The sequence below is a fragment of the Malaclemys terrapin genome, chromosome 1 (assembly GCF_027887155.1).
Source record: "Malaclemys terrapin pileata isolate rMalTer1 chromosome 1, rMalTer1.hap1, whole genome shotgun sequence".
In the NCBI taxonomy this organism is placed as follows: Eukaryota; Metazoa; Chordata; order Testudines; family Emydidae; genus Malaclemys; species Malaclemys terrapin.
Window position 1 is genome coordinate 91,139,339 of NC_071505.1, and position 26,987 is coordinate 91,166,325.

Sequence of the window (26,987 nt, forward strand, 5' to 3'; positions counted from 1 at the left end):
TTAGCGGCTGGCGCTGCGCGAGGCATCCTGGGAAGCACAGTCCACGCGCACGGCTCCCCCACCAGAAGGCCTCGTTCTTCCTTTGTAGAACTGCAATTCCCGGTATGCCTCGCGGCACAGCGAGCCCCCGCGCGGTGCACCACGGGACTCGTAGTCTTCCCAAGCGCTCGGCGAACCTGGCTAGGGTCTCCAGGGGAACCACAGTTCCCAGCGTGCCCCGCGTGGAAGGGCAGGCGTCAGCGCCGCCGCGGCGGCCGGGCGAGCGAATCAGAGCCGGCAAAACAAAACTGCCGGGTTTGAAATCCTCCGCCTCCCCCTGCGCCATCGTCCTCGGCGTGACGGGCCAGAGCCAGGCGCGTCCGACCTGCACACGGCGGCACCGCGCGCAGGTGAGCGGGCCCGGGGCCGCGCGGCTTGTTTATTGTAGGGTCGGCCGGAAGTTGACGGGGTCGGGGGGATGGGCGGGTCCTGGCGCTTCTCCAGCCCGATCTCCGCGGGCCCCCGCCCTGCCGGGTTTCCCAGGTAAACAGTTGTTGTTGGGGGGGGGTGTCCCGTCCCCCGCAACGCCGTGCTGCCCCGGGGCGGGGGGGTGCCCCGTGCGGCTGGTCCTGCGTCCCGTCCCCCGGGCCATGCGCTCCGGGAGACGCGCCTCTGGCTCCGCATCCCTCCCTCCCGGTTGTTTCTCTTTCTTGCTGTGTTGCACAACTGAAGCCGCCCTGCTATTGTGCCTGCCGCCTCCCCTGGGCTCCGCCAGCGGGCCGGGCGGCTTGAGGCGGGTGAGTAATTGTGCGCTGCGTAAGCAGGGTTGTTGCATCACAGAGCAAGGAGGCGCTAGTCCCGCCTCTCCCTCTTACATCCTCACCTGGTGTGCTGTGCTCGGGCCGCCTCGCCAGAGAGCTATTAATCACAGCGCGATGGAGAGCAGCGGCAGGCATGATCAGGGGGTTGGAGCGTCTGACATAGACAGAAGGACAAACAGCTAGCTGTGTTGTTGTAGCCCTGTCGGTCCCAGGATATTAGAGAGACAAGGTAATATCTACTACCAGATCAACTTCTGTTAATGCTGCTATGCGTGCACTACAAATTACTTCAGTATCACTTGCGTCACTCTGGGGTGTGAATAATCTGAGCGACGTTAATTCTATCAATCTAAGTGCCAGTGAGGACTGCCGTATGTTGGTAGGAGAGCTTCTCCTGCTGACATAGCCACGGCCTCTCAGGGAGGCAGGACCCATCCGCTTAGAGCATCTTCACCAGAAGTGCTACAGCAGCAAAGCTACAGTGCAGCTGTACCACTGTAGTGTAGACGTAGCCTGAGAGAGACAAGCTTCAGAGATCGCTTAGCTCAGCTTTGACTAATGGGTGGCCTAAGAATCCACAAAAACATGGTGTGTAATTGCCAAGTGGGGGGGAAGAATTATCGAGTATAATGTAAAACATTTCCAGCCAGGATCAGAAGAACGAACTAGCCAAAGGGAAATCTTGGACTGTCTGCAAAATTTACCAGGTGTGTCAGGCTGTGGAATACTATGTCAGGGAAAGAGGTGGAAAACCCCTTTGCTTGTTACAATCTGATTCCAGTACTGTGCTGACAGGTGAGTACCAGCCAGGATGTAAGTGAAAAGGAAAAACAGTTGTGTTTAACTCTGGCTCAGCTTGCAGAGGAGGGGAAACTCGCAGGGCTGGATCATGGCTTGTGTTTAAAGGCCATGATTTTGGGGAGAAAGGAATACTGTTTTGCAGTTCTAACAGTATTGCAAACAGAGTAATGTCTTATGGGATGTTGTCAGGTAGTTCAGGTGCCCGATTCAGTCATGTTGATTAACAGTAATGACTAGATTAAAATCTAAAACTTTCCCTGCAACACACTTTCAGATTCTGAAACTGACCAATGTAGTCTCACTGTCATGATTGTTACTGTTTGGGGTTTTTTTTTAATAGCTGAATCAACTAGATTTCTAAAAAAGCAGTGTTGATAACCTGAGATGCTATTTGTAATACAGATTAAACCTGTTTCTTCAAGTCGAAGTTTTTTTGTTTATCTTGACAGTGTACTCCCTTTAAATCAACAGTTCTTGGAGGTTGGTGAAGTGGAGAAAATGGCATCCGAGGACATTACTAAGCTAGCGGAGTCACTTGCCAAAGCCCAAGTGGGTGGAGGGCAGCTGAGCTTCAAAGGAAAGAGCCTAAAACTCAACACCGCCGAAGATGGTAAGAGAAAACGCTTGTGTTGGGGCAGTGTTCCCCCTGGGTACATGTTAGTGCCATCCCAGAGCTGTGTGTCATGAACCTCCTCCTAACTAAAGGTGTCTGGACACAGCTGACTCCAATATGTGAGAGTCTATGTAATGTGGAAAAAAGAAGAACAGGAGTACTTGTGGCACCTTAGAGACTAACAAATTTATTAGAGCATAAGCTTTCGTGGACTATGCATCCGAAGAAGTGGGCTGTAGTCCACGAAAGCTTATGCTCTAATAAATTTGTTAGTCTCTAAGGTGCCACAAGTACTCCTGTTCTTTTTGCGGATACAGACTAACACGGCTGTTACTCTGAAATATGTAATGTGGCAGGGGGATACAAGGGTCAGCCATCTGAGAAATGGGGACTTCTGATAGAGAAGTAACCCCTCCCCACCTTTCCCCTACCACACTATCCCAGCATCACTGCTAAAACTGGAGAAACTGGTTTTGACTCTCTCTGACTTATAAATGTCGATTTTGTTCTGGGAGTGTCTCTTGTACTTCTAATACACACACTGACGCTTTAAATTGCTAGAGGCAAGAGACTTTCCTCCTACACTAAACGCTTCAGGAAGCCTAGTAAAACTCGGAATGATTGAAATGCCAAGGGATGCTAACAAGGCTTTACAAGCTTCGTGCAGAGGGATTGGTTAGTCTCTCCTGCCTGCCTCCTCAATCCCCCTTGCCCTAGGATAGAGTGCCTCAGTCCTAGACAGGCTTGTTGTTGTTTGCCTGGGGTGCTCTTCCCCCTGCACATCTCTTGTTAGGATAAAGCACCGGCTGGGCAGTGGTGTCCTTGTATTGCAGTGGCGGGTGGGGGAATAAATCCCTGAATCACACTTGGAAGTAGGTTGTTCTCAAACCCGTGACTAACTTTTCCCACTAGTTTGCATGGCGATGCTCTCCCTCTTACCCCTCCTTGGTAGTGCAAAACCACGTTAGTTGTGGGTGAAAGACCTAGAGGCTGGGGAAAAATGAGTAGTGGTGGGAAGAGAGACTCTGCAACCTGCCCTTGTATGGAACCTAAGATGACTTGGGTTAGAAAGAAGGAGAGTAAGGCTCTGCTTGCTCTGTGCAGCCAAAGCGGTGTCTAAGGAAATTGAGGAATTTGATGGCTTGGAAGCCCTGCGCCTGGAAGGCAACACCGTGGGTGTGGAGGCAGCAAAGGTCATTGCCAAAGCCCTGGAGAAGAAAGCTGAACTCAAGGTGAGATCTTTTAGTAGTACTGAAGGGGAGGGGAGGATATATTGATGAGATGTTGAAGGCCTGTCTGTTTTTGAGCACTGACCCAGAACAGGTCCCTGCAGGAGCAATACAAACTTCAAATTCCTTCCTTGTCCCACCAGCAGATAAGAATAGACCCAGGAAACTAGGCTTGTGTATGAATAAGTGGTGGCAAACCCATAGGACCTCATAACTTGGCTTAACAGCCCTGTGAGTAGCATTTGCTGAAATACTGCATTTCAGCCTTGGGCAGCGCTCCCTGGCTGAGACAAGAAAGCCATGAGAGAAGACTCACACTAGGGTAAGCCTCTGTAAACCAGTGGGGAGCGCTCCAGTAATGCAGTGTAGCCACTTAGGGCTGTGATCTCATCAGATCTTGCAGAGTCAGACCTCCTGCTTGGGTAGGAGACTTCAAGCAAAGCCCAGAGAGCTGCAGGAAATGGTGATGGAGGTTTACCACAATGTTTTCTACCCCCTGAATTATTTGTCCAGGACTCTAGCCTAGTATTGAAGTGGGTGGGTACTGTGCCACTGGAAATGCTATCTTCTGAATGAAACCTAAACCTGAAGCCTTGACTGCTTGTGGTCACTGAGGTTTCTATGGCCCTTCTCATAGGTTTAGCTTCCTATCCTGATGAAATTCTCGTTCTGCATCCTTCAGTTTTCATTGGGTGTGGTAATCTCCACTTATGTCCTCAGTTCTTGTGTGTGGTTGCTCTGCACTGTTAAACAGCTGATGAATTCTACCCCAGAAATTACTGCGTTTCCTTGGTGAGTGAAGTGAATTATAGTTGTGTAGCTCTTTGGCATAATTAGGTGACAGGCACAAGAGAAGTGTAAATTGCAATATATCATGTCCCCTGTCGAGTGCTGGGGGCAAGAGGACCTTTGTGTGTGCTTCTGATATTTGACAGTCATATCTTTCCATCCCTCTCTTTTTAGAGGTGTCACTGGAGTGACATGTTCACAGGGAGATTGAGGTCTGAGATCCCTTTTGCTCTGGTAAGTGGGAGAATTGGGGGTTAAAGTTTCAGATTTGTGATTACTCCTAACCCTAATCTCCTCTCGCTCCTTATGTTTACACTTAAAACTATCCATCCTTTCCATGGATCCATGTGCTGTCAGAGACCCAAATACAAACATAACCTCGCTGATAAAGCATGAGCATGTATGGCTTTCCCTCTTCCTCAGCCTCTGGGATGATGGGAAGAAGTGATAGCATAACACCTTCTGGCTGGATCAGTAAAACAGCTCTTCCCCGGAGGAGGATCAGCAGTATGGCCATCTGATGGGCAGGGTGGGAAACTAGGACTCCAGAATAAAAGGATACCTTCTTAAAGCAGCAACTTGGAATGATTCTGGGATGAATCAGGAGGTGGCTTCTGTAATCTTAAAATCAAAAAGAATAATTGCTCATTTAAATAGCATATATTTGGATCTGTGAAACTTGGTGCCTGGGCAGGTGACTGAAATGTGTATGGCTCCTGTGGCCTTCTTTTAAAAAGACCTGGATAACTTCATGGTATCTAATACTTAGAGCTGTGCACATTCAGCTAATAGTAATCAAATCCCATGCTTCAGGGCACAAGCTAACAGCCTTGGCAATCAGAAAAGATTCCTTCTCCCTCATGCAGCACTGCATAATACTGGGGGCAGGGGCTCCTCTGAACCACTGGGTAGTGGTCTAAATGGGCCTGTGGAGCTATGTTACTAAAAACCGAATCCCTTATCTCCTCACAGACTGCCCTGGGGGAGGCCCTTATCACCGCAGGTTCCCAGCTGGTGGAGCTGGACCTGAGTGACAATGCCTTTGGGCCAGATGGCGTGCGTGGCTTTGAGGCACTGCTGAAGAGTCCTGCCTGCTTCACTTTGCAGGAACTCAAGTTGAACAACTGTGGCATGGGCATTGGAGGCGGTAAGGTAAGTGATACTTCTCAGTCCCAGCTCGCTTGCATTGGTCATCCTATAAAGATTGGATGCGGGGGGCCTTATGTTCCAACTTCCCCCTTTGTTGTCTTGATTACCATCATACTTCAGACTTATCTCATGAAGTGTCCAAGATGAGCAGAGTTGGCCTATCCCAGTACCTGGACAGGAGAGTCCCCCATCATGATGTTCTTCTGTCTGAACCCAGTGCTTGAGCCTGGCTCTGATGGAGGCTGTCCTTTTGAAGTGTAAAACCAAGGGCTTGACAATTCATGGTCACTAAAGAGCCAGGGTTGTTTACCCAAGTTTGTGTTTAGACAGAGCAAAGGGACTATTGCGTTTCTGTGCTATAAAATTCCCTCTACAGTTTCAAGTATGACTACACTGTTAATATTGTGTAATAGTGGTGGTGTAGAATGGTTCCTGTGTCCCACACCAGAAGCAGCTTCACTTCAGTGGTGTCCTAAATGCTTCCTATATATCCAATTCATAAAACATTTCTGGGATCCTCCAGGATGAGATGCTATAGTAATGTAAAGCTGTTAATGTTATCTCTAGATCTTAGCAGCTGCCCTGAAAGAGTGTCACAGGAAGTCAAGTGCTGTGGGCAAACCTCTGGCTTTGAAAGTATTCGTGGCTGGCAGGAACCGCCTGGAGAATGATGGTGCCACTGCACTGGCTGAGGCATTTGGGGTAAGCTCCAAAGTAGGACTTCCTCAGAGATGGGGTACAGGTGTGTCAAGTGTATGTGGGCGCTGGTTCTGGTAGTGAGGGGGGAGCAGTGTGTATTCAGACATGTATGCTAAAGAAATGTGCACTGAGGAGAAGGGTGTCCATAAGGTACTGGCCCTCAGTTCATCTTTACCCCAGCAATCTGTATGCTGCTAAAACAGTCAAGCATTGGAGAATGGTAACACCAAGAAAAGGAGAAGACTTGGTTAGAGGAGGCATAACTGAGAATAATGGGACAAGACTGAGCACAGAAAACAGGATTAGTTTCCATGAAGAGTAACTACTCCACACTATAATCTGCTAACTGTTAGGTGAAGTGATGTATTGCTAGAGTAACTTAATAGTGTACAGAACAAGTGATGCAGTTGGAGATAATCTGGCACTGGGAGGGGGTGGGCCAGTTGACCAGTTAGATCTCTAATCTATCTCTCTATATCTCTAATTGCTATGATAGCTGGCCCAGGCATAGCTTTTATCTCCCTCTCATAAATCTCCTGCAGGAGACACTACCAACTGGGGTCTCATTTCTTCCTTTAGCCCCTGTTCTGATCAAGCTGCTAGTGCTGCATTTGGGTGGGGGAATAGAAATTGGGCTGTCCCATGCCCACCTTTCTATCCAGCGAGAATGAATGAGACTGAAATTTGGTTTAGACTTGTGGTAGTTTTGGGGGACTAAGTGACAAGGAGTCTCAACATTTCCTCACCAGCAAACCGTACATTGCCTCCCTCTTTCCTCCTGTGACCTCCATATCCTAAATCCTTTGTGCCAGATCTCAGAACACTGTGCTTTTCAGCTAAAAAGACCCATCATGATTATATACAGGTCTGACATAAAAATTAGGATTTAAATTCAGTGCATGGAAATTTGAGATACACTCTTAAAGGGTGAAGTTATCCTGGGAGAGATGGGCTGCCCTCCGAAAGTTCTTCTAGGCAGAGAATGTCTGTCTTCATCCTGTTTCTTTCAGCCATGAGTACTAAGTAGGGGTGGTATCCAGGAAGGGACAAGGTGTCGCAACACTGAGCATCATGGTGCCTAAATTTTAGATACCTAGAAAGTCACAGGAATAACACAGCATTCCACAAAACCAAGTGAGTGGCCTAGGCTCCCTACACAATGAATGGGGAGAGTGAGATGCCTAAGCATGTGATCCACAAAAATAAATGCACCATGAAACCGATGACGATATATCTGAGATCTGTTGATATTTTCATCTTCTGGACAGAGGGCTTAAACTCCCTCATAAATTTCCACCATAACTTCAACAACCACCACCCATCTATTAAACTCTCTCCCTCGAACACTCCCACACTAGCATCAACTTCCTGGACACCAATCAGCTTCAGCAATGCAACCCTGCAGACAACCATATACAAGAAACCCACATAGCAAAACACCTAGGAATCTGTTCTCTACAGCCAGGTACTCAGATACCACAAAATGTTCTCTAAGGAGAAAGTCTGGGATATACAACTTGACACACTCAAAACTGCCTTCACCAAACAACAACGCTTCACCAGAGAATGAGATCGAAGCTTGGATTGGGCCACCACACTAGCCCGAGAGAACGTGCTTCAATACAGCAATAAAACCCCTTCTGACTGCACACCACTAGTTGTCACCCATCACCCTACACTGGAACTCATATGGGGTATCATCAAATAGTTACAACCCATGCTCAATGGGGATCCATCCTGAAAGAAATCTTTCTTGAATCCCCTCCTCTGGCCTCCAAATAAAGCCCCCAAACTTCTCCAAATTCATCAGAAGCAAGCTCCCCACAGACCAGGACTACACCAACTTAGAGCAGCACCAGACCCTGCTAGAACAACAGATGCAAAACCTACAGACATATATCCACTGCTACAATGATCATTCCTCCTCCTCTCCCCCCCGCCCCCCCCCACCTTTCAAGATCCAGGGGTCCTACTCATGCCTATCCCAACATGTGGTGTACCTCATCCAGTGCACTAAATGCCCCAATAACAACTGTGTGGGTGAAACCCAGGCAATCACTATGCTCTTGAATGAACTCTCACAGGAAAGTAAGACAAAAACACCATATCACCTGTGGGTGAACACTTTTCACAAAACAATCACTCTATATCTGACCTATCAGTCCTCATCCTCAAAGGTGTACAACACTTTCAAAAGCTGAGCCTGGGAGCTTAAATTCATTACTCTGCTAGACACTAAAAATCAGGGACTGAACAGACATTGGATTTGTGGCTTATTACAACCACCTGCAACCCACTAATGCACTCTTCTTGTCCTCTGACTGCAGAGGTGTTAATGGGACACTCTACCTTGAATGGTTTCAGAGTGGCAGCCGTGTTAGTCTGTATCCGCAAAAAGAACAGGAGTACTTGTGGCACCTTAGGCTTGGTCTACACTACCCCCCCTAATTCGAACTAAGGTACGCAACTTCAGCTACGTGAATAACGTAGCTGAAGTCGAAGTACCTTAGTTCGAACTTACCTTGGTCCACACGCGGCAGGCAGGCTCCCCCGTCGACTCCGCGGTACTCCTCTCGCCGAGCTGGAGTACTGCAGTCGACGGCAAGCACTTCCGGGTTCGACTTATCGCATCCAGACTAGACGCGATAAGTCGAACCCAGAACTTTGATTTCCAGCCGTCGAACTAGCTGGTAAGTGTAGCCAAGGCCTTAGAGACTAACAAATTTATTAGAGCATAAGCTTTCGTGGGCTACTGCAGCTGAAGAAGTGGGCAGTAGCCCACGAAAGCTTATGCTCTAATAAATTTGTTAGTCTCTAAGGTGCCACAAGTACTCCTGTTCTTTCTACCTTGAATGGTCCCTTTAGAATATGTGCTAACTACTTATGCTAAACTATCTGTTCCACCTTGCATTTTGCTGTGTTGCTGGCTGGGAGTACCTTTCCCAGCCCTGAAGAAGAGCTCGGTGTGCCAGGAAAGCTTGTCTCTCTCACAGCAGAAGTTGGCCCAATAAAAGAACAGATTTAAAAACTTTATTAAAGTGAATGTTTAAAATTAAATATACACAAGTAAAGAGGGAAGGTACTGTACATCTGGGATCAGGCTTGGGTTATGAGGGATTACAGGTATAGGTTGCAAGGGTGAAGAGATATATACATATCACATAACCGGCATAGACCCAGATTGGGGTGCAAGAGTTTTTCCAAAAACAACAAGGAGTCTGGTGGTGCCACCAGACTCCTTGTTGTTTTTGTAGATACAGACTAACACGGCTACCCCCTGATACTTGACACCATGCAAGAGTTTTTCCAGTGTCCGTGGATAAGTGGGCTTGGGTACACCACCTATGGAATGTATAAGGAGTCCAAGTCAGTAGCGGTGTAGCGAATGAGTACATGGGTGGGGTGCGTCCCTTGGTTCGTCGGGGAAGGAAGTGGGTTATTTCCCTGGTCGGCGGTCTCAGTTACTCAGTGTGGTATTGGCGGTGTCCTGTGATGTGTTCCGTATAAATGTCTCTGGACCACCTGATGGTGTCGGACACCATGAGCTGTCTCATGAGCCGGGCGTAGCGTCAACCGACTCCGCATGCTCTCAGAACCGGCTCGTTGTGCGGGTCCTTCCACAAAAGCCAGCGTGCTAGCTGAGCAGCTACCTAAGCTAGCGAACAGGAGATGCCAAGAAGAGGGGTGTGTGCTAAGCCTTACCCAGGTCTCAGAAATAGGCATCTAAGTCAATGGAACTCGCTGCCTGGAGACAAGCATCTAAGGCCTTTTCTTGCAGGAATGAGTTAAATGCCTGTCCTGTACAAAACAGGGTGGTGCTGCTGGGGCCCACCTCATAATTGTTAGTTCGGTGGGTAGAGCACTGACCTGCCAGAGAGGGAGAAAAGGGGGAGACCCCTGTTCAAATCATCTGAGTGTTCTAACCACTGAGCTAGGGGGTATTCTGGTGTGGGGCTCCCTCAGTCTCTCCTGTCGAAGCTGTTGCACTCTGGATAAATAATGGGAGAGTGATAGGAGCAGGGACTGGACTCCGGGCCGCCCATGTGAGTGTCCTGACCACTGGACTACAGAGTCATTCCCATTCTTGCTCATTCTCTCTGTGGATAAATACTTAAAACAGTCACTGGGCCAGATAGAGCAAATACATGAGTGAGAATGACTGACTGTAGTCCAGTGGTTTAGACACCCACTTGGGAGGTGGGAGACCCTGGGTCCAGTCCCCCTGCTGCCATCACTCTCCCATTATTCATCGAGAGTGCAACTGCTTCAACGGGAGAGACTGAGGAAGCCCCATATCAGAATATCGCTTAGCTTACTGGGTAGAGCTCTCTTCTGAGATGATTTGAACAGGGGTCTCCCACATCCCAGGCAAGTGCTCTAACTGTTGAGCTAAAAGTTTTATACTCCTCCAGACTTGGAATGGGAGCTGATCTGGTAGGCCCTTCACCTGACTTCAGGGGCCAAATGCCTGTCTTCCCCTGGTTCATGAATCGCTCTGGGGCTTAGGCAGCCTGAGTTATGTGTCTGCCTAGAGGGAGACAGCATCGCGTGTGCCCAGAGGCAGGAACATAGGTGCTGAGGGACTCTGAAAAACATATTCACTGAGTCAGTTTAGGCACCTATATGGTTCAGCAGGAGTTTTGTGGACCACAGTGGTGCCAAAACTGGGACTTAAGTGCTGAAATATCTTCTTGGATCCCACCATAGCTGCTCACCACATAACTCCCAATCCAAGGCAACAGGAGTTGTAGGCACTTGTTATTTCTCTGGCTCATGTCTTTCAAATGTACATTTTCCATCACCTAGTAACTTTTTAATTGTCTTGCATGCTGTCAAATGTGCCAGCAATAGTGTTGCAGAATCTACTTATTGGTGACCCCATCAATATGTGTATTGTTGCATATAAACAGGTAGGTATGATCCTGCCTGTGTAACAACTAAAAATAAACGAGACTCTTTTTATCTCTGGATACTATATAAGTATCTTCCTAGGCCTGTCTTACATATTTATATAATGCCATTAGGTGTGTGGACAAAAGAGAATTCTGCACATATAACAGCGCTAAACCTGCATGCAATCCCTAAAACAATGACAGGTTTGGTTTTTTTTTTTCCATATAGCAAGGCACTTAGACTTGTGTGGGCTAGTGTCTTATTTTCATGTTATATATTGTATGTGCCCTACTGCACTAATTCCCAGTTTGGAGGGTTTCCTTTGGGACCAGAAGGGCCAGAAGCAGAACTAAAAAGAAGCAAAAGATTTTGATTCTGCCAAGTGGTCATGTGCCTTGACCTGGAAAGCAGCTTCTTCAGACACTTCTGGCTTATAGCCCCAAGGCTCAGAATCTCTGGCCAAAGAACAGATGGAAAATGACATCCTAAGCCCTGACACCAAATAAAAACATCGGTCCTACCTTGATTTGTCACTGGAGGCATAGCTGCTGGGGTAGGAGGGGTGTATTTGTAGCAGTTAACAGGATTGCAGGAGTTCTGGCGAGTGGTGTAGTGGACTCACTGTGGGTGGCAGAGAAGCAATTTGTAAGGTAATCCCATGGGATGGTGGTTGTCTCTGCCTGTGTTGAAGTGTTGTTTCTAATGGCTAATCCTGTCTGAATCTAGCTCATCGGGACACTGGAAGAGGTCCATATGCCACAGAATGGAATCAACCATCCTGGCATTACAGCTCTGGCCCAGGCCTTTGCTGCCAACCCTTTGCTGAGGGTTATCAATCTGAACGACAACACCTTCACAGAGAAGGGGGCTGTGGCCATGGCAGAGGTGAGTTACTAGCAGTTGCATTGGGTGTCTCTCTCTGCTCCCTCCCCATCCCCCCACTCCCGGTTAACAATGGAAGGGTCTCTTCAGTGCTTTGGGGCCGAATATCCTTGTGAAGCAGGGAGGGAGAAGAGGCTCTTTCTTCTTTGAGTATGAGTGAGTTGATCATTCCCTCTACCCCTCACCTGAATTTCTGCCTTCATGGGCGTGCACTCTCACTCTCTGCAGACGCTGAAGACTCTCCGACAGGTAGAAGTGATTAACTTTGGAGACTGCCTGGTGCGCTCAAAGGGTGCCATCGCCATTGCTGAAGCAGTCAAAGAGGGGCTCCCTAAACTAAAGGTACCACATTCTGCTGCTCCATCTTCAAATCTCTTCCCAAAACACCCTGTATGTTTCCCCTCCCTTGTTCTATGTCCACTCCCCCAGGCCACCCTGTAATCCTAAAACACGGTACTTCCAAGTGCAGGCCCGTCTAGTTCTACAGCTCTGCCTACTGCTGATCTCAGAGATGTGATCTGTGGAAACTACACCTCACAGCATGCAGTGCTCCAGCATGAGCTAAGTGGTGGTCTGTTCAGACCCAGGTTGAACAATGTATTTAAAGCCACTTGTCTCATCTACTCTGCAAGTTGCTAACAAGGTTCTTGGGTGGGTTTGGAAGCAGCTGTTCTAAACTATGGGACAGCATAAATCAGGAGGGGTACAGGATGAGTGACCACTACAGTAAGTTCATAAAATGCAATGTCTGTATCTCCGTGTTACATCTTGGATGAGACCCCAGTTCACTAATATTTGTGTTATCCTGGCACCTATGGACCCCATATTGACTGCAGTTCCTGTCCAGTACCATACCCTACTATTTCATTGTTCCTACAGTACTAGCATTTCTGTCAGCCTTTTCCAGGGTGTATCTTATTCAGTCACCTATGAGGTGTTTGGTGTTCCTCTAACTCCAGCCATTGCATTATTATTTACTTGTATTACCAGTGCGCTTTTGGGTTCTGGGTCATGCCTAGGGCTCCTTTGGCCTCAGCACTGTACAAACACAGAACAAAAAGATTGGTCCTTGTCCCAAGGAGCTTACAGTCTAAATAGAAAATAAGAGACAACAAATGGATACAGACCAACAGGCAAGTGAAAGAAAACAGTGAGACCATATTAGCTACGCAAGGTTATCTAGTGCAGAGAGTTGAGTTAATAACAACTTGCCTTGTGAGTTTGAAAAACAGTGTCCACCCTGTAGTAGTACCCATAGCTCAGGCCTGTACTGTGCCCAGTGGAAGTCACATTTTAAAAACAATGGGGTTCGTTCATGAATACACCTGTTAAAGTAAAACACAGCCATCCTTTCTCCCGGATCAAAGGATCCCAGGATTAATAATAGGCGAAGGGAGGAGGACATCAAACCAAAATAATCCATTCCAGAACAAATTCCCTTCAGCTGTTTAATATTACATCCCTTCTCGGGGATCATCTCATTCAATATGTCTCAAGGGAGGTGGCTGCCCGTTGAATAATTTGTTCTTATTAGCCTGTTGGCCTATCCATATTGTTTAGTCTTTGCTCACTGCCTGAGTCCCTTCCAAGTCTTTTTATAACTTAAAAAAATATTACCTCTGTGCTGAGACCAGCTCCAAAGGAGAGAATTCCTTAAACAATTCTGAGCATGCCAAGCTGGTATTTCTAATGGAGAATTGGCATAAAGCGTCCCTATAAAGCAACTTCTCCTCTGCTTCTCAGGAACTGAACTTGTCCTTCTGTGAAATCAAACGAGATGCTGCCCTGACTATTGCAGAAGCTACTGAAGATAAGTCTGAGTTGGAGAAACTGGATCTCAATGGTACGTGAGCATGAAGTTAGATCAAAGCTTATCCAGTCCATGACAAACTCTAGAAACCATTGGGAAGAAGCCTGTGGGATTGAAATATCTGTATTGCTGCCAGAAGTGTCTCTGTATAAAATATTGGTGCTGCTTAGAGCAGCTGAACCGACTAAGTGAATAAGCTCTTCCCTCTTCCCCTAGGCTTTAGTGGTTCTACTTAAACCTCTTGAGCCACAGTTTCAAATCCTGACTGCTTATCCCTGACACTTCCTGAAGTGAATAAATCTGGGTTCCATATGTCTGTGTGTCTCTAGGGTGAGAATTTTGAAAACAAGGTCCTGTCTGCTCTGTATTGGTATTAAAGATCCACTGATGTTATTAGTTTTGCATCGAGGTCTGCTTCTATGTGCTTGGTCACAGTTTCCCGCTCCTTGTGTTGATTGTTGCCTTCCCTCCCAGAGGTGGCTGCATTTCTATGATACTATACATATATAATTTGAGAAGTGCTTATTAAAGGAGCTGTATAAATGTACAGAGAGGGCAGTCTCCAAGACTCAAATCTCTTCTGGTTAATTACATTTTTCCTTCTTTGAACTTCCCTTGCAATTGGATTCTGTAATGTTCTTCTTGTCTCAAACCCTTGTGTGGTGTCTGAGTTGGTAAACAGCTGATAGATTTCAATGACAAGTCTGCTGTCCGAGCAGTTTATAAAGTTCTTTGGGTGAAAGGTGTTTATAGAAATGCAAATCAAGCCGCTGTCCTCCCAGCCAGACGCAGGTTGGATTTATGGACTTCACTGAGCGCTCTAGTTAAACTTTTTTTTCCTCGTGACAAATTCAGCACCCGATCTGTGAGTGTGTCCTCACCCCCAAGCTGACTTCTCTCTTGCATCCTAGGTAATGCTCTGGGGGAAGAAGGCTGTGAACAGCTCCAGGAGATTCTTGAAGGTTTCAACATGGCAGATGTACTGGGGTCCCTGAGGTAGGCCATGAGAAATGGCTGTGGCACGGGTCTGCTCACCATTCATGTCAGAGCTCTGGCTGTCTGCCTTTTACATCTGTTTCATGCGAGTTCCTGTTTTTATGGGGTCTGGCACTACTGAGAGGTGTTGGATTAACAGGACTGGAGATGGAAAATTTCTATCCCCAGTATGTATGCAAATCCCACCCCCTCAGTGTACATCACACCTTCATCTGGAGGGAGTTCCATAAGGGTGAGATGAGAGCACGGTCTTCGTGGCCTGCTCAGCTCTTGACTCTTCTGCCCACACTTGATGCAGCCTGCTCTGGTGTTTTGTGGACACCTGTCCACTAGGAACTAGGTTGAGACTCTCACCTCCGTTTTACCCGCTGCCAAAGGGCTGTCCGATGGGAACCAATCTGCCCCTGCTGGTCTGAGGCCAGATTAGAACAGGTGACCTAAACATGCCAGGCCCCATAATCCATTGCAGTCCCCAAAGACTCACACTCACTGCCCTAGAAGTGATTTGCTGCCAGTCACCTTAGTGTTTTAAGGCTTGGAAGGGTCTTACTGCATTTTGTAATGACCTGGAGAACTATGCTCAGGGGCCAGTGCATGACCAGGAAGTCCGTATTGTGGGGCTGCTTTTCATGTGAACTCTTCTCTTAATCCTTTTTAGTGATGACGAAGGGGAGGACGAAGAGGATGAGGATGACGAAGGGGAGGACGAAGAGGATGAGGATGACGAAGGAGAGGATGACGAGGAGGAACAACAACAGCTGCAGGAGAGGGGGCAGGGAGAACAGGAATCATTGCCTTCTAAGAAGATTCTTGACTCACATGTAAATGTGCTTTGAGGGATAGCCAATAATCCTTTATTGGGAGTAGGGGAAGGAGGTTTGAAATGGGGGGAGGCTGTTATGAACTTGTAGAGAACAAGTGGGGGTTCACATACCTCTTCTTTGATCGGAGGGATGTGTCAGAGCAGGGGTGGAGTAAGAGAGGAGAGGGGAGAACAATACCTCAGGAATGTTTGGTGGTGATCTGAAGAAAATTAGCAGGAAAATCTTATTTCTTCTGTCACGTTCTGTAGCCACAACAGCACTGCCTGGAGCCAGATAGTCATAGGGTTTGCAGTATAAGCTTTCTCCTCACAGCTTAGCTAGTGCCATTCCTATCCTGGGCTCACTTTTCCCACCCCTTCACAAGCTCTGACAGTGCAGATAAGTACTGACCTGCAGCACCATCACCCTTTCCTACACATTCATGCACCCACAGCTCTGCCGGTGCTCTACAGAATGAGCTGGGATCTGACTTGCTGTTTTGCAGGAAACTACTCCAGTGTCTCCTTCTCCTCCTGTGGATGTTGCCACGTTCCTCGCCTTCCCATCTCCAGAGAAACTGCTGCGACTAGGGCCCAAGTGCTCTGTTCTGATAGCTCAACAGGTAGGTGGGTCAGTGGCTTTCTGATGGTGTGGTTGGTAGGACATGTATTGGGATAAATTGTTTAACCGCCAGAGGTGATCTCTTCCGGGAGTCTTGTGACCTGGATTAGGGTCCTCCCATTGTCCAAATGAACAGAATGGAGGCTGACACTCAACTTGAAGCTGCATGTCTATGAAGCAGATATGGTGCCAGCCCAGCAGCTGCATTTCATGGCATGGCTTATGCCTCCACGAGCATCCTGATACAGCCATGACAGTTCCTGTCATGTCCAGCCAGTTGGAGGCAATTGTTGCACTACTCATTGTTCCTTCTGTAGCAATCGTGTGTCTTCTGCCCTCACTCTGCCATGTACTTAATGGCTCCTGCTTTTTGTCTCTTACAGACAGACACATCTGATATGGAGAAGGTGGTTACAGCTCTCCTGAAGATCTCTTCTGTGTTCAAAGATGAAACAACAGTGAAAACAGCAGTGTATGAAACAACAGGTGATGCAGTCAGTGTCTCCATGCAAAGGTGTGGGCTGAAGGAGCCTAACTTGCACCTGTGGCTTCTAAAGAGATCCTAGGGATGGCCTCCCTGGACCATGCCATTTTTTGGTAGTTCGATCTCCCATGGCAGCCAGAGGAAGACGGTTCTGTCTCCGTACTGTGCCAGATTGTGCAGTGCTGTTTTGGGGGGAGTGAGGGTGTGAAACCTCAATAGATCTGTTTATGCCCCCAAAGCATGACGATTAATATCCCTTATAGCTTAATTAGTATGGCTGTGAGTGTTACTCTTCCTGGCATTTTTTGGTGGGGGAGATGGGATTTATTAGGTGTTTTGGTTTTGTTTTGGCCTCAATATCCTGTCAGTGAGTTCCATAGATTAATGATACTGTAAATAGAAAGTGCCCCCTCTATTCCTGTATCTGGGGACAGTGTAAATAGAGAGCACCCATTTGGAGTTCTTTGTACTAGTAACTGTCTTAGATCTTTCGTCTCTTTCCAGAAGGACTGGGGCTGGAAAGGTGTGGGGCGGGGCAGAGGCAGTGCCGGGGGACCATGTACCCTTTGTATGTTGTGGAGCACAGCACTGATGCACAGAATAGTAGAGGAGAGATTTGGGTGGGGTGTGGCCTGTGTGAATCCACTGAGCAAAACCCTCCTGTGGAAGTGTGGATGCTTCCATAGCCCTGAGGCTGCTGTTGTGGCTGCAAAAGGTATGTGAAGGTGCTCAGTGTACTGCCGCAGGGTTGAGGAGGAGGAAATCTCCATCCATTCTTCCCGAAATCCCCAGTAGCCGTATTCACCTACATGCAGTCTGCTTATTGGAGCTGTGTGCGGGGTTCAGGATTTGGCCCCTCCCATCTGGCATCCCTTTAAAGTCTCTTATACTGATTTACACAACTAGCTATTGCCATTAACAGACTCCTAGTGGGTAGGCAGGACAGAAACCACTAAAGGGCTGTTCTGTGCACACCAATAATGTCCCTTGTCACTGAGGCAACAATCCGTGGTTGATTGTATCAAAGGCTGTTGCAAGGTTCAGCATGACCAAAATGGCCAGCTGAGCTTCCTCTGAGGTCAGCAGGAGATCACGCATGGCTCTGCTAATCTCTGCCTCTGCTCCTGTGGGTGACTGACACCCACGATGTGACTAGGGTCCACATGCACCTGGAACTGAATACTATTCGCCTTCCCTAGCAAGTTCAGGTCATATCTGGCAATTGCTGCAGTGTCAAGAGATGGTGGTTTCAGGGTGAGGCGTCTGTGTGTTGGAGGGCTGACCCTTCCTGAGGGAAACATTGATAATGTCTGACAGGGTACCGCAGCCACTCCGCTTTCCTTAAGTTAACAAGTGGGGCGAGGGCCAGAGCCACAAGTGGCTGATCTTGAGGAACTCTGAAAACCACAGACCTCCTCGCTGGAAACCAAACCAAATGCACACCCAGTGGATGACAGTCCCATGGGAGCCTGTTGCTCTTGTCATTTTAAAGGCCGGTGAGACCAGCTCACAGCCAAATTGTCAAACCCATCACAGCGAGAGTGAGGCTGTGTGCTACCCAAACGCATCCAGGTCGACCATTCCTTGCATTGTCTCTGGCTGAGGTCAATTAACACTTCTTGGCCTCAGCCATAGTTCTTCTCTAGGCCTTTATGCAGCCCCTATACTAAAGACAGGACTCCATGTGACTTCTTGGCTTTCTCTCTGCCTCATCTCTTTCAACTCCCAGCACTCACTGGTGGCCTGCAGTAACCTCTGGCACCAGAGACAAACAGGGTATATAAAGGGGTGTGGCCTCCCACGGCCCATCTAACAGCTGATTATAATCAAGGCCTCATGTACTCAATGGCAAACTCGACCTAAATTCTGCACTGAGCCCCCTGTCTGTGTGGCGTTCCAGTGCAGTAGACTGGAGATTGAGGCAGCTTCAGATAAGCTGAATGTAATTGAATCCAATAGTGAAATGAACAATAGTCACCACAGTATCTCATGGTGCTCTTCAGCTTTACACCTTTATTTCTCTCTCTAGATGCCTTGATGAGAAAAGCCTTCACTTCTGCAACGTTTAATTCTGATGCATTCATCACCAGCCTGCTGATCCACATGGGCCTGCTCAAGGTGAGAGGGCAGGAGGGAGTTAAAAGTGGGCTGTGATGGGTGAGCTGGGCTGAGTTCTGATTACATTTCTGGTTAAAAGCTAAGGCTTGCTGGATTGTGGGTAATCATGTTCCTGTCTCCATGGCAACAGTAAGACTCCTATGTATGCCCAATGCCTAGGGACAATAGAAAACTGCAGGGATAACAAATTCCAGAGTGGGATTATATTTGGGTGGAGGGCATGGATTAGCTGTTCCCAATTCTGTTCTACTTGGTCTAGCTTGTATATTCAAGATCAGATATCTCTATAAGGCAGGAAGGGTCAGACAAACTGGGATGCTGGTGGACAAAGCTTTTATAGAGTTAGGAGTTACTGGTTGTCAGACTCCTGGGTGTAGCCTCATGAATATCTGTTCTTCACCCTGGTATCCAAAAGGGCCACTTAGTCACATCTTCTCTTTTAAAAGGACCACAGCAAGAATAAATGAAAGACATCTGACTGAAACTTTGTTTCATTCTATCCAGTGTCCTTGCTAATGCCTGGAGCGTCCAGTTTGTGGCTGCACAGAATACAGTAAAACCTGTTAGCAGGATTATTCTTTTTGAGAATCGGTTGCAAGTTAGCTAACCGCATTAGAACCTGCACGTAGGCGACAGCATGAGCTGAGCTGAAGGGGGATTGGAGTTGTCTCCATCGGCAAGCTCAGAATAGGCTTCAGTGGTCTGGCTGTTCTGTCGTCATAGATCAGTCTGAAGCATCTCGGAGCCTCAAGGACTAGAAACATCTGAAAATAAAGTCTGGAAAAATCAGCAGAAATACTTGGAATACTCTAAAGCCACAAAACTTGCATCATCTTTTCGATCATGTGGCTTTCTGGGGTTCTCAGTGATGACTCTGAACCTGGGGAAATGCACAGCTGTGACATGGGTTAGGGACTAAGACGCTTCCTTTGGATGTTCTACTCTGTTCTCTCTTCCTCGGTCCCCCACTCACATGAGGCCTGGTCTAGTTCTCTAGTCCTCTGCTCCATGGACAGGGTTTTTTCTTTCCCACCCTGCCTCAGATTGCAATCACTGTGGAGATGCAGAGATGAATTGGAGGGTAGAACTTTCTTGGGGCTGGGCTTCAAAGTAGAGAATTGATTGGGGGAGCAGTATCAACAGTCAAGTTCTTTCTTGTCTGACCAGTTGTTGATTGTGATCCATGTGCATCTATGGCTCAGGTTTGGGGTGGAGAGGGAGGCTGTTTCCATACTTCTTTTTCACTCTAGACTTGAAGCAATAGCTAGGGTCGTACAAACAAAACACACTTTCAGCGTAATGCAAAGGGATCCATTCAGGAACAGGGAATGCAGGGCATCCTGGAAAGCTGTGATTCTGAACAGGATATAGGAGTTATGGTGGACAAGCAACTCAACATGAGCTCCCAGTGCAATGCTGTGGCAAAAAGGGCTAAAGTAGAGGTAGGGAGGTGACTTTACTTGTGTATTCAGCACTGGTGAGACCGTCAGTGGAATACGGCATACGCTTCTGGTGTCAGCATTTTAAAAAGGGTGTTAAAAATTGGAGAGGGTGCAGAAAAGAACCACAAATGATTCAAGGGCTGGAGAAAGTGTTTTATATTGAGTAACTTGAAGAGTTCAAAGACTGAGAGGAGACTTGATTCATGTACAAGTACCTTGATAGGGAGAAAACACTGTGCACGGAGGGGCTCTTAAATTCAGTGACGAGAAGTATAACAGGAACCAGTGGCTGGAAGTCAGACAGACAGTGTGCCTTGTTTCTAGTTTGAATTGAACAGTGAGGGTGATTATCCATTAGGTCAAACTCCCAAGGGAAGTGGTGGATACTCCATCTCTTGGTGTCTTCGGATCAAGACCTTTGGCCTTTCTGGGAGACATGCTTTAGCCAAACACAAATTATTGGACTCCATCCAGGGGCTACTGGGTGAAATTCTGTGGCCTGTGATAAATGGGTTGTTGGACTAGGAGAGCTAATGGTTCCTTCTGGCTTAAACTTGGAATCCATTCTGGGAGCGACTGGAAACAACATGCTTGGGTGAGAGAGGGGCCTACAGGAGGGAATAACTGCCCCTTTGGATCTAGCAGGAACTGTAGGCTTCCTTCTCAGCTGGAGGGAGGGTCCTGACAGGGTGTCTATGCAGAGGAAGGTCTAGAAGAAACATGCATTTGCACTGTCTAAATTGCTTGCACCTCACAAGACTGTCAAGCCCTAATTGAAACAAACTGGAGTCTTCCTGATGCCTGTGGTGGAGACATTTCCCTTCAGGTTGATTGCTCATCTCCTAAATAACCCAATGTGTATAACACAGGGGCCAGTTCTCCCTCCTGCTGCCGAGGGAAAGGCTAATTCCAGCAAAGAATTAGATAGTTGTGTGAATAACCATAGCATCTGTCATGATGTAAACTAAGATGATCTCCAGAACTAGTCCTTTCCATGACTTACTACGGAAGCTGAGCCTCAGCTGGAGTCAGGTTTCTCCCTTTTTGCGTGTATTGTGCTGTGGAGGGTTGCTTGCCTTTTAAAGGCATCAGGGGTCGGCCAGTCAGACAGCATACTGGATCAGATGGAGTGAGGACTGCGTTTGGTATGGCAGTTACTATGTGCCTGATTTTTCTGTCCTTCCTCATCCCCGTCTGGCAGAGTGAAGAGAAGATCAAGGCTGTCCCAAGCCTCTATGGCCCTCTGATGACCCTGAACCATATGGTCCAGCAGGATTATTTCCCCAAATCCCTGGCCCCAGTTCTCCTGGCCTTCGTGACAAAGTGAGTATTGCCCCTTGCCAAGCAATCCTGTTCTACAGGAAGTTGGACACCTCTGCATATGGTTGAGTTAAAAAGAAAAATACATACTCTTCCTTTCGAGCCTCCAGTGGGCGGGGGTTCTAGAATAAAAATGTGAACAGCTTAAAGGAAAGCTGTTCCTATCTTGCTTAGTCCAACATTCAAAGCTTACAAGGTAAGAAGCACTGATCGTGAGGAATGAACTGGGAAACTGACTTTCTAAAGGCGGTCTTAAAACTGACGTTTATGCAGAGGCAGGCAAGTTAATGAATAGTGATATCAAGTGACCATAGCAGTGTCTTAGCCCAAAGGAAGACTAGGATCTAATTTCCAGTCACAAGTTTAATGAGTTAAAAGGACGCTGCTGAATCAGATTTAGCCCCAAATGTATAGCTTGGCCATTACAAAAGTAACATCCAAGATTAATATTAAAGTTTTCATGACTTCAAGTTCCAGTGGAAACTTCTTGAATTCCCATGCATTGCATTTACAAATGAACACTGCCCTGTTGTGACAGGGCATGAGAGCTGGGAAATGAAAACAAAATTGACAAGTCTGTTAATTATCTTTGGAGAGAACGGCAGAAAGTAAAGATCATGAATAGTGAAAATGTTAAGCCTTGTTCCTTTTTTTAAATTCTCTTTTTAATACTAAAATATTTCTTATAACACAGATAAGGCAGTGCTTCTTAGAGTGTCAGTTTTAACAGTTTCCTTCTAATACTTATGCAAATGTTGTTTAAAATTATTAAAAGGGAAAGTTTTAAATCTAGCCCTGGGGCAAAGTTACAGATTGATAGGGCATTGGTCTCCAGAGCTATTCTCTATCCCCCGCCCACCCCCAACAAGTTAACCATGGAAGCACAGTGGAAACTTAATGTTTGTATAGCACTTAGAAAAACCAAACCAGTGAGTCCCCACGCACTCCGTTGCTGTAGATAAGTGTTGGTATCCGTCTCTTCACTAATGGAGGGGGAAACTGAGTCCGAAAGGCTGTGACTTGCCAAATCAACACACAGTTAGGATCCATGTCAGGGAGTTTGGTGGGTTTCTTAATCTGATTATATCATGTTCAGACTGCACTGAACAGTGGACACCTTTTTAAATAAGTTCCATAACCAAGCTAAAACTTGGGGCAGGCGTAAAGCTAAAATTGGTCAGGTACAGTATTTATTCCATGTATTCCCAAAATACTCAGAGGCTGTCATGAAGGTGAGGATCCCATTGTGCTGGTCACCATACAAATACATAGAAAGACACTGGCTTAAAAGTTGTTCCTCTCCCCAGCCCTTTGTAAGTCGTGCACATTTCTATATAGCTGGCCTTACTTAATAGCTAAATAGAAGGGCTGATAGTTAACTGGCTGCCTTCTAGCCGTCACAGCAGAGTTGTGAAGGTGGAGATGGCTGGCCTTGCAGGGCCAGTTCAGGGGCTCATTCCACATGCAAAGGACAGTATGGCTACAGCTGCAGAGGTGGCTGGATACGAAGCTGCCAAAGGATGATCAAACCTGGCTCCTGTAGCAGTATTGCAGATTGGGGGGGGGCTAGAATTCGAGTTCCTGATTCCTAACCTAAAGGGGAGAGACTATGCGAGCTATTCACATCTCTCCTGCAAACATGCTGTGCACTATTGTTGCAGTCCGCAAAGGAAGGATGGGGAAATGGGGCTGGTAGTAGTTCCTGCTGAAGTGGGGCAGGATGTAATAAACAAGCTGCCGTAGCAGTCCTGTCTGTTAGCTCTCTTTCCTTTTCCCAGAGCCTGACCTGTAGCCCCACTCACCACCTTGCTGGCTCTGAAGCAGCCCCTCCCCAAGTAAAGAAGAGCAGGAATTGTGCTGTCCCCAAGCCCCCAGATCACTGGATCTGTCTGCACTATGTAAACGAAATGTTCAAGGGAGAGGCGTTCCCATCCCAGACCTTTAAGCCGTGTGCTACTGCCTGTGACAAAACCATGTCTAAGTAAAACTGACCTGGACGATGGGCCACGCTGAGGACTACTTGTAACATTCACTTCTAGTGATCTGCTGTGGAGTCAGGTGCACCGTTAACGAGCTCTTCCTCCAGCATAACCTCTGACCTGAGAGTTTCCAGTGGCTGCGTACACTGAGAAGTTCATTCACAGCACACTCTGCCCTGGATGTGTGTACACCCCTTTCTTAGGCTCTGGGCCAGCAATTAACCCTACGTATTGCTCTCTGAGCTGTGCCCATAGCGCATTAAACACGGTGGCAGCCATGATTTTGCTGCTTTTAGATCAGTGGTTCTCCACCGATTTACCTTTGTGGGCCGCATATGCAGCTCTCTCCGTATTATGTGGCCACATCCACACCATATACATACTACCTGTATGGCCCTGAGGGTCTCACATGCGCCGCAGCTGTGTGCTGACAGGGCTGTAAGTGGGCCACAGGTTGAGAACTACTGATCTAGATGTTTGGGTACCTCAGTGACAGGCATGGTGTAGATAGGTAGCGCTTCCAGAGTGAAAACGTGGCCTCATTGATGTCAGTGGCAAAACTCCTGACTGCGGCTGTAGCAGTATTTCATCACAACTTTGCTTAAGAATAGGGAAGCAGAGAAGTCTAGTTTTGCTGGGGGGGAGAGGCAGTGGCGGTGAGGGGAGGAGGAGAAGCTAGAGGGAGGAATGTATGTGTCTTACAGTGATATAGTGTCAAATCATAAAATAGCCCAGTGACTTTTGCAAAGGAAATGTCTTAACACGTGGTGAGAGCAAAAGGAAAAAACAAGCTAGTACCGAAGCTGCAGAGTCAAGCAGTTAAGCCATGCCATTGTCCAAATGAGAACTTCCTTCCCAATGCTAATCTGTGGGGGGCAGTAATATGGGGTGGGGAATGTGTGACAAGCCCAAGGCAACATTTGCTGCTTCAGGGCTTGCTCTCTCTGCCGTAACACCTCACTCCCCGGCTGTGGGTGTTAGAGGGAATCGCGAGCTATGCAGTGAAAACTTTGCAGGGTTCTCTAGTGATTTGCTATGTTCCTTCAGCTACTCCTGCAGTCAAACCTTGTGTGTCCAAAGGGCTTCACCAAAGCTCTTGGTAATCCAAGGTCACCCGTGTCCCTTGTTTGCCTGGAGCTCAGATGCTGAGGAGCTTGTCCTGTTCTTGTCCAAAACTAACGGGCTAATCCAGCTCATTACAGAGCTAACTTTTGCTCATTGGAGTGCTCAGGTAACAGCCTTGGTCAACCTCCCTTGGGAATGTAGTCAGACCCTTCAGCTCATTGGCCTGAGCTTCCATGGTACAATAATCCAGCCACTCCAGCAGCTCTCCTGGCCTTGTTAGACTATCAGCTCCTTTGTAATGGGCTTGTGGAGCTACAAAGCTCTTGTGAGCTGCTTCAGGCAAGGCAGCTGTCGCTTACTGTGGCTCCAAGCTCCATTACCGCTCAGTAGGAGACGTTATAAATGCCCATAGTCAGGGCCCTCTGGACTCTGGGGGCGAGGAATTGGCCACAGAACTCACTCAGTGTGACAGAATTTTTCCTTTTAAATTGTTTCTAGCCTTACGATTGTTGAGTAAGAGAACCTCAACAACAACAAAAAAAATGTAGTGAGTGTAAGTGATGCCCATCTGACTCTGCAAAGGGCCTGAATGCAGTGGCCCTGATCATCTCAGATGGGGGTGCTTAGGGCTGGTTCTCTGCCTGGAATTTCTGATTCCCCACCCCCACAGATGCTGCAGAATTCATTAGCTGGCTGCAGACAGGCCCCCACCATTTTGTTTTGTGTCCCTGCTCTGCTGAGGTTTGCCTGCGGCTGCCTCTCTCAGCTCCTTTCCCCACAAGGGGAAACTGATTATGTACAATGCATGCTCCCTTCAATATTCTATAGAGCCAGGCTGCAGAGAGCCCAAGGTAGAATCCAGCTGAGGAGAAGGGGGAGCCTTAGAAGTGCAGGCTAGTGCAGCAGAGGTTCAGGGAACTCGGATACAGTTCACTTCACTAGTTCAAGCTCCCCTCTTTCTCTCATGCACAAAGCCTGGAAAGGAGATTCCAAGTTAAGCCCCACACATAACATCATAGCTGAAGCCTGCAGAGCTGGGCTGGCTGGAGAACCTGGTGAAAACTCCATCATCCAAAGTCATGTAATGAATTGTCCATCAGTGTGCAGCTTCAGCAATGAACCACTTGGGGGCAGGAAGGATGGGAATGAAGGGTAGGGCATGGAGATGCAATCCATTAACAGTGCTACAGAATTTGGTCCATTGGACTGCAGAGCATACGGGGTCCTGTCTCTCAGCAAATACCATAAAGTGCACAGCTAACAGCTTAGAAACAAGGAAATACTGCTCAGTCCCATATTTCAATGTTTCCGGCTTCATTTGAAACCCACTTCTCCCTCAGACGGAGCACCGCACATATTGCTGTTCTTTCATTGGGGGGGAAGCTGGTCAGAATGTTTTTCATTGGTGGTATTGGATTCAAGTTCTTCAGGAAACATCACCTTGGGGTGGGCACAAAGCATGGAAAGTTTCAGCCTAAGCAGTGAATGTGTTCAAAGGATGAGCCTGTGAAAAGGGGAAACCTATCGCAGCTGTAACTGTAGCAACCTCTACCCTTACCCTCTGCACAGTAGTAACAGAGGCCAGCTGGCTTGGTAAGTTTCAGGAAAGGATGAGAGAGCTGAGGAAGCACAGTATAGCTGTAGTTACACTAAAAGAACCATTGCAGGGCCAATCAATCCTCATGCTTCAGGGCACAAGTAGATCACTTGTTTAATACAGTGTGACACAATGCACTGCATTGGTGGGGGGTGGGGGGGTATTTTCCTCTGAACCAGCTAGCGTTGGCCACTGTCTGATGTGGGATTCAGGACTAGACGGAGCAATAGGCTGATTCAGTGCAGCGATTCCCATACCTCGTCCGACCCTGTCTCTGAGTAAGAGTGAAGTCCCTTGCAGGTAGATACTCCAGCTGGCTGGCTCTTGAGTTCCTGGCACCATACTGAGCCCCTTAACCCACGAAGAGCTGGCATTCAGTGAGTCAAAGCGCAGTCAGGGGGTAGCTTTTAAATGAACTTTGTCTCTTCTCTCCTCTCTCCAGACCCAACCGTGCTTTGGATTCCTGTTCCTTTGCCCGCCACATGCTGCTGCAAACCCTCCACCAGCTGTAGTAGAAGCGCAGCTCTGCTCCTTCCCCCTCATAGGACTTTTATCAGCGAGAGCTCTTAGCCAGCTGGCAGGAGAGGATGTCAGCGCCCATGGAAACATGCTGTCTGTCTCACGGGGATGTCCATCTTTCCTTCTGCTTTAACAAACTCGGAGGAATCCTGCTGATATTTTTTACTTTGTTTTTCCATTTTTTTTTAATTGAAGGCCCCACTTCCAAAGTGCATCCCTGGCCTCCAGCGCTGGCAGTTGTGCCAGAACTAGTCCTCCTGGGGCTGTCCATGAATTGGAAAGAGGGCCCCATTAAACTCAACACTGCTGGAAGGGGTTGTGCCCAAGCTGCTGTCTTGGAGAGGGTGCTGGACGTGGGCTTTCTCTGAAGCAGTAGCA

At 47.7% G+C, this 26,987-nt stretch overlaps 1 protein-coding gene across 7 annotated transcripts; it reads left to right on the forward strand.

Moving 5' to 3' along the window:
- Positions 1-26,770, forward strand: RANGAP1 (Ran GTPase activating protein 1). 7 transcript variants are annotated; one of them, XM_054030878.1, is made up of 17 exons: positions 308-389; positions 1,447-1,595; positions 2,051-2,211; positions 3,319-3,446; positions 4,407-4,466; positions 5,205-5,384; positions 5,949-6,083; positions 11,700-11,858; positions 12,084-12,197; positions 13,599-13,698; positions 14,577-14,661; positions 15,320-15,482; positions 15,970-16,086; positions 16,469-16,571; positions 18,599-18,687; positions 21,331-21,452; positions 26,533-26,770. In XM_054030878.1, exons 3-17 carry the CDS (start codon positions 2,100-2,102, stop codon positions 26,600-26,602), a joined length of 1,737 nt encoding a protein of 578 aa, XP_053886853.1. In that variant the 5' UTR covers positions 308-389; positions 1,447-1,595; positions 2,051-2,099; the 3' UTR covers positions 26,603-26,770. The 7 variants fall into 7 exon arrangements, with proteins under 7 accessions (XP_053886845.1, XP_053886853.1, XP_053886872.1 ...); XM_054030897.1 differs by having other exon boundaries at positions 2,073-2,211; XM_054030870.1 differs by lacking the exon at positions 1,447-1,595 and having other exon boundaries at positions 1-389; positions 2,073-2,211.
- Positions 26,771-26,987: the final 217 nt, after the last annotated feature.

Excerpts from the sequence above, each read along its gene's own strand:
- RANGAP1 (XM_054030870.1), top strand. The coding sequence starts at position 105 with ATGCCTCGCGGCACAGCGAGCCCCCGCGCGGTGCACCACGGGACTCGT. Across the intron at positions 5,385-5,948 it reads TGGGCATTGGAGGCGGTAAG|ATCTTAGCAGCTGCCCTGAA; the intron begins GTAAGTGATACT and ends TGTTATCTCTAG. Across the intron at positions 14,662-15,319 it reads GATGTACTGGGGTCCCTGAG|TGATGACGAAGGGGAGGACG; the intron begins GTAGGCCATGAG and ends AATCCTTTTTAG.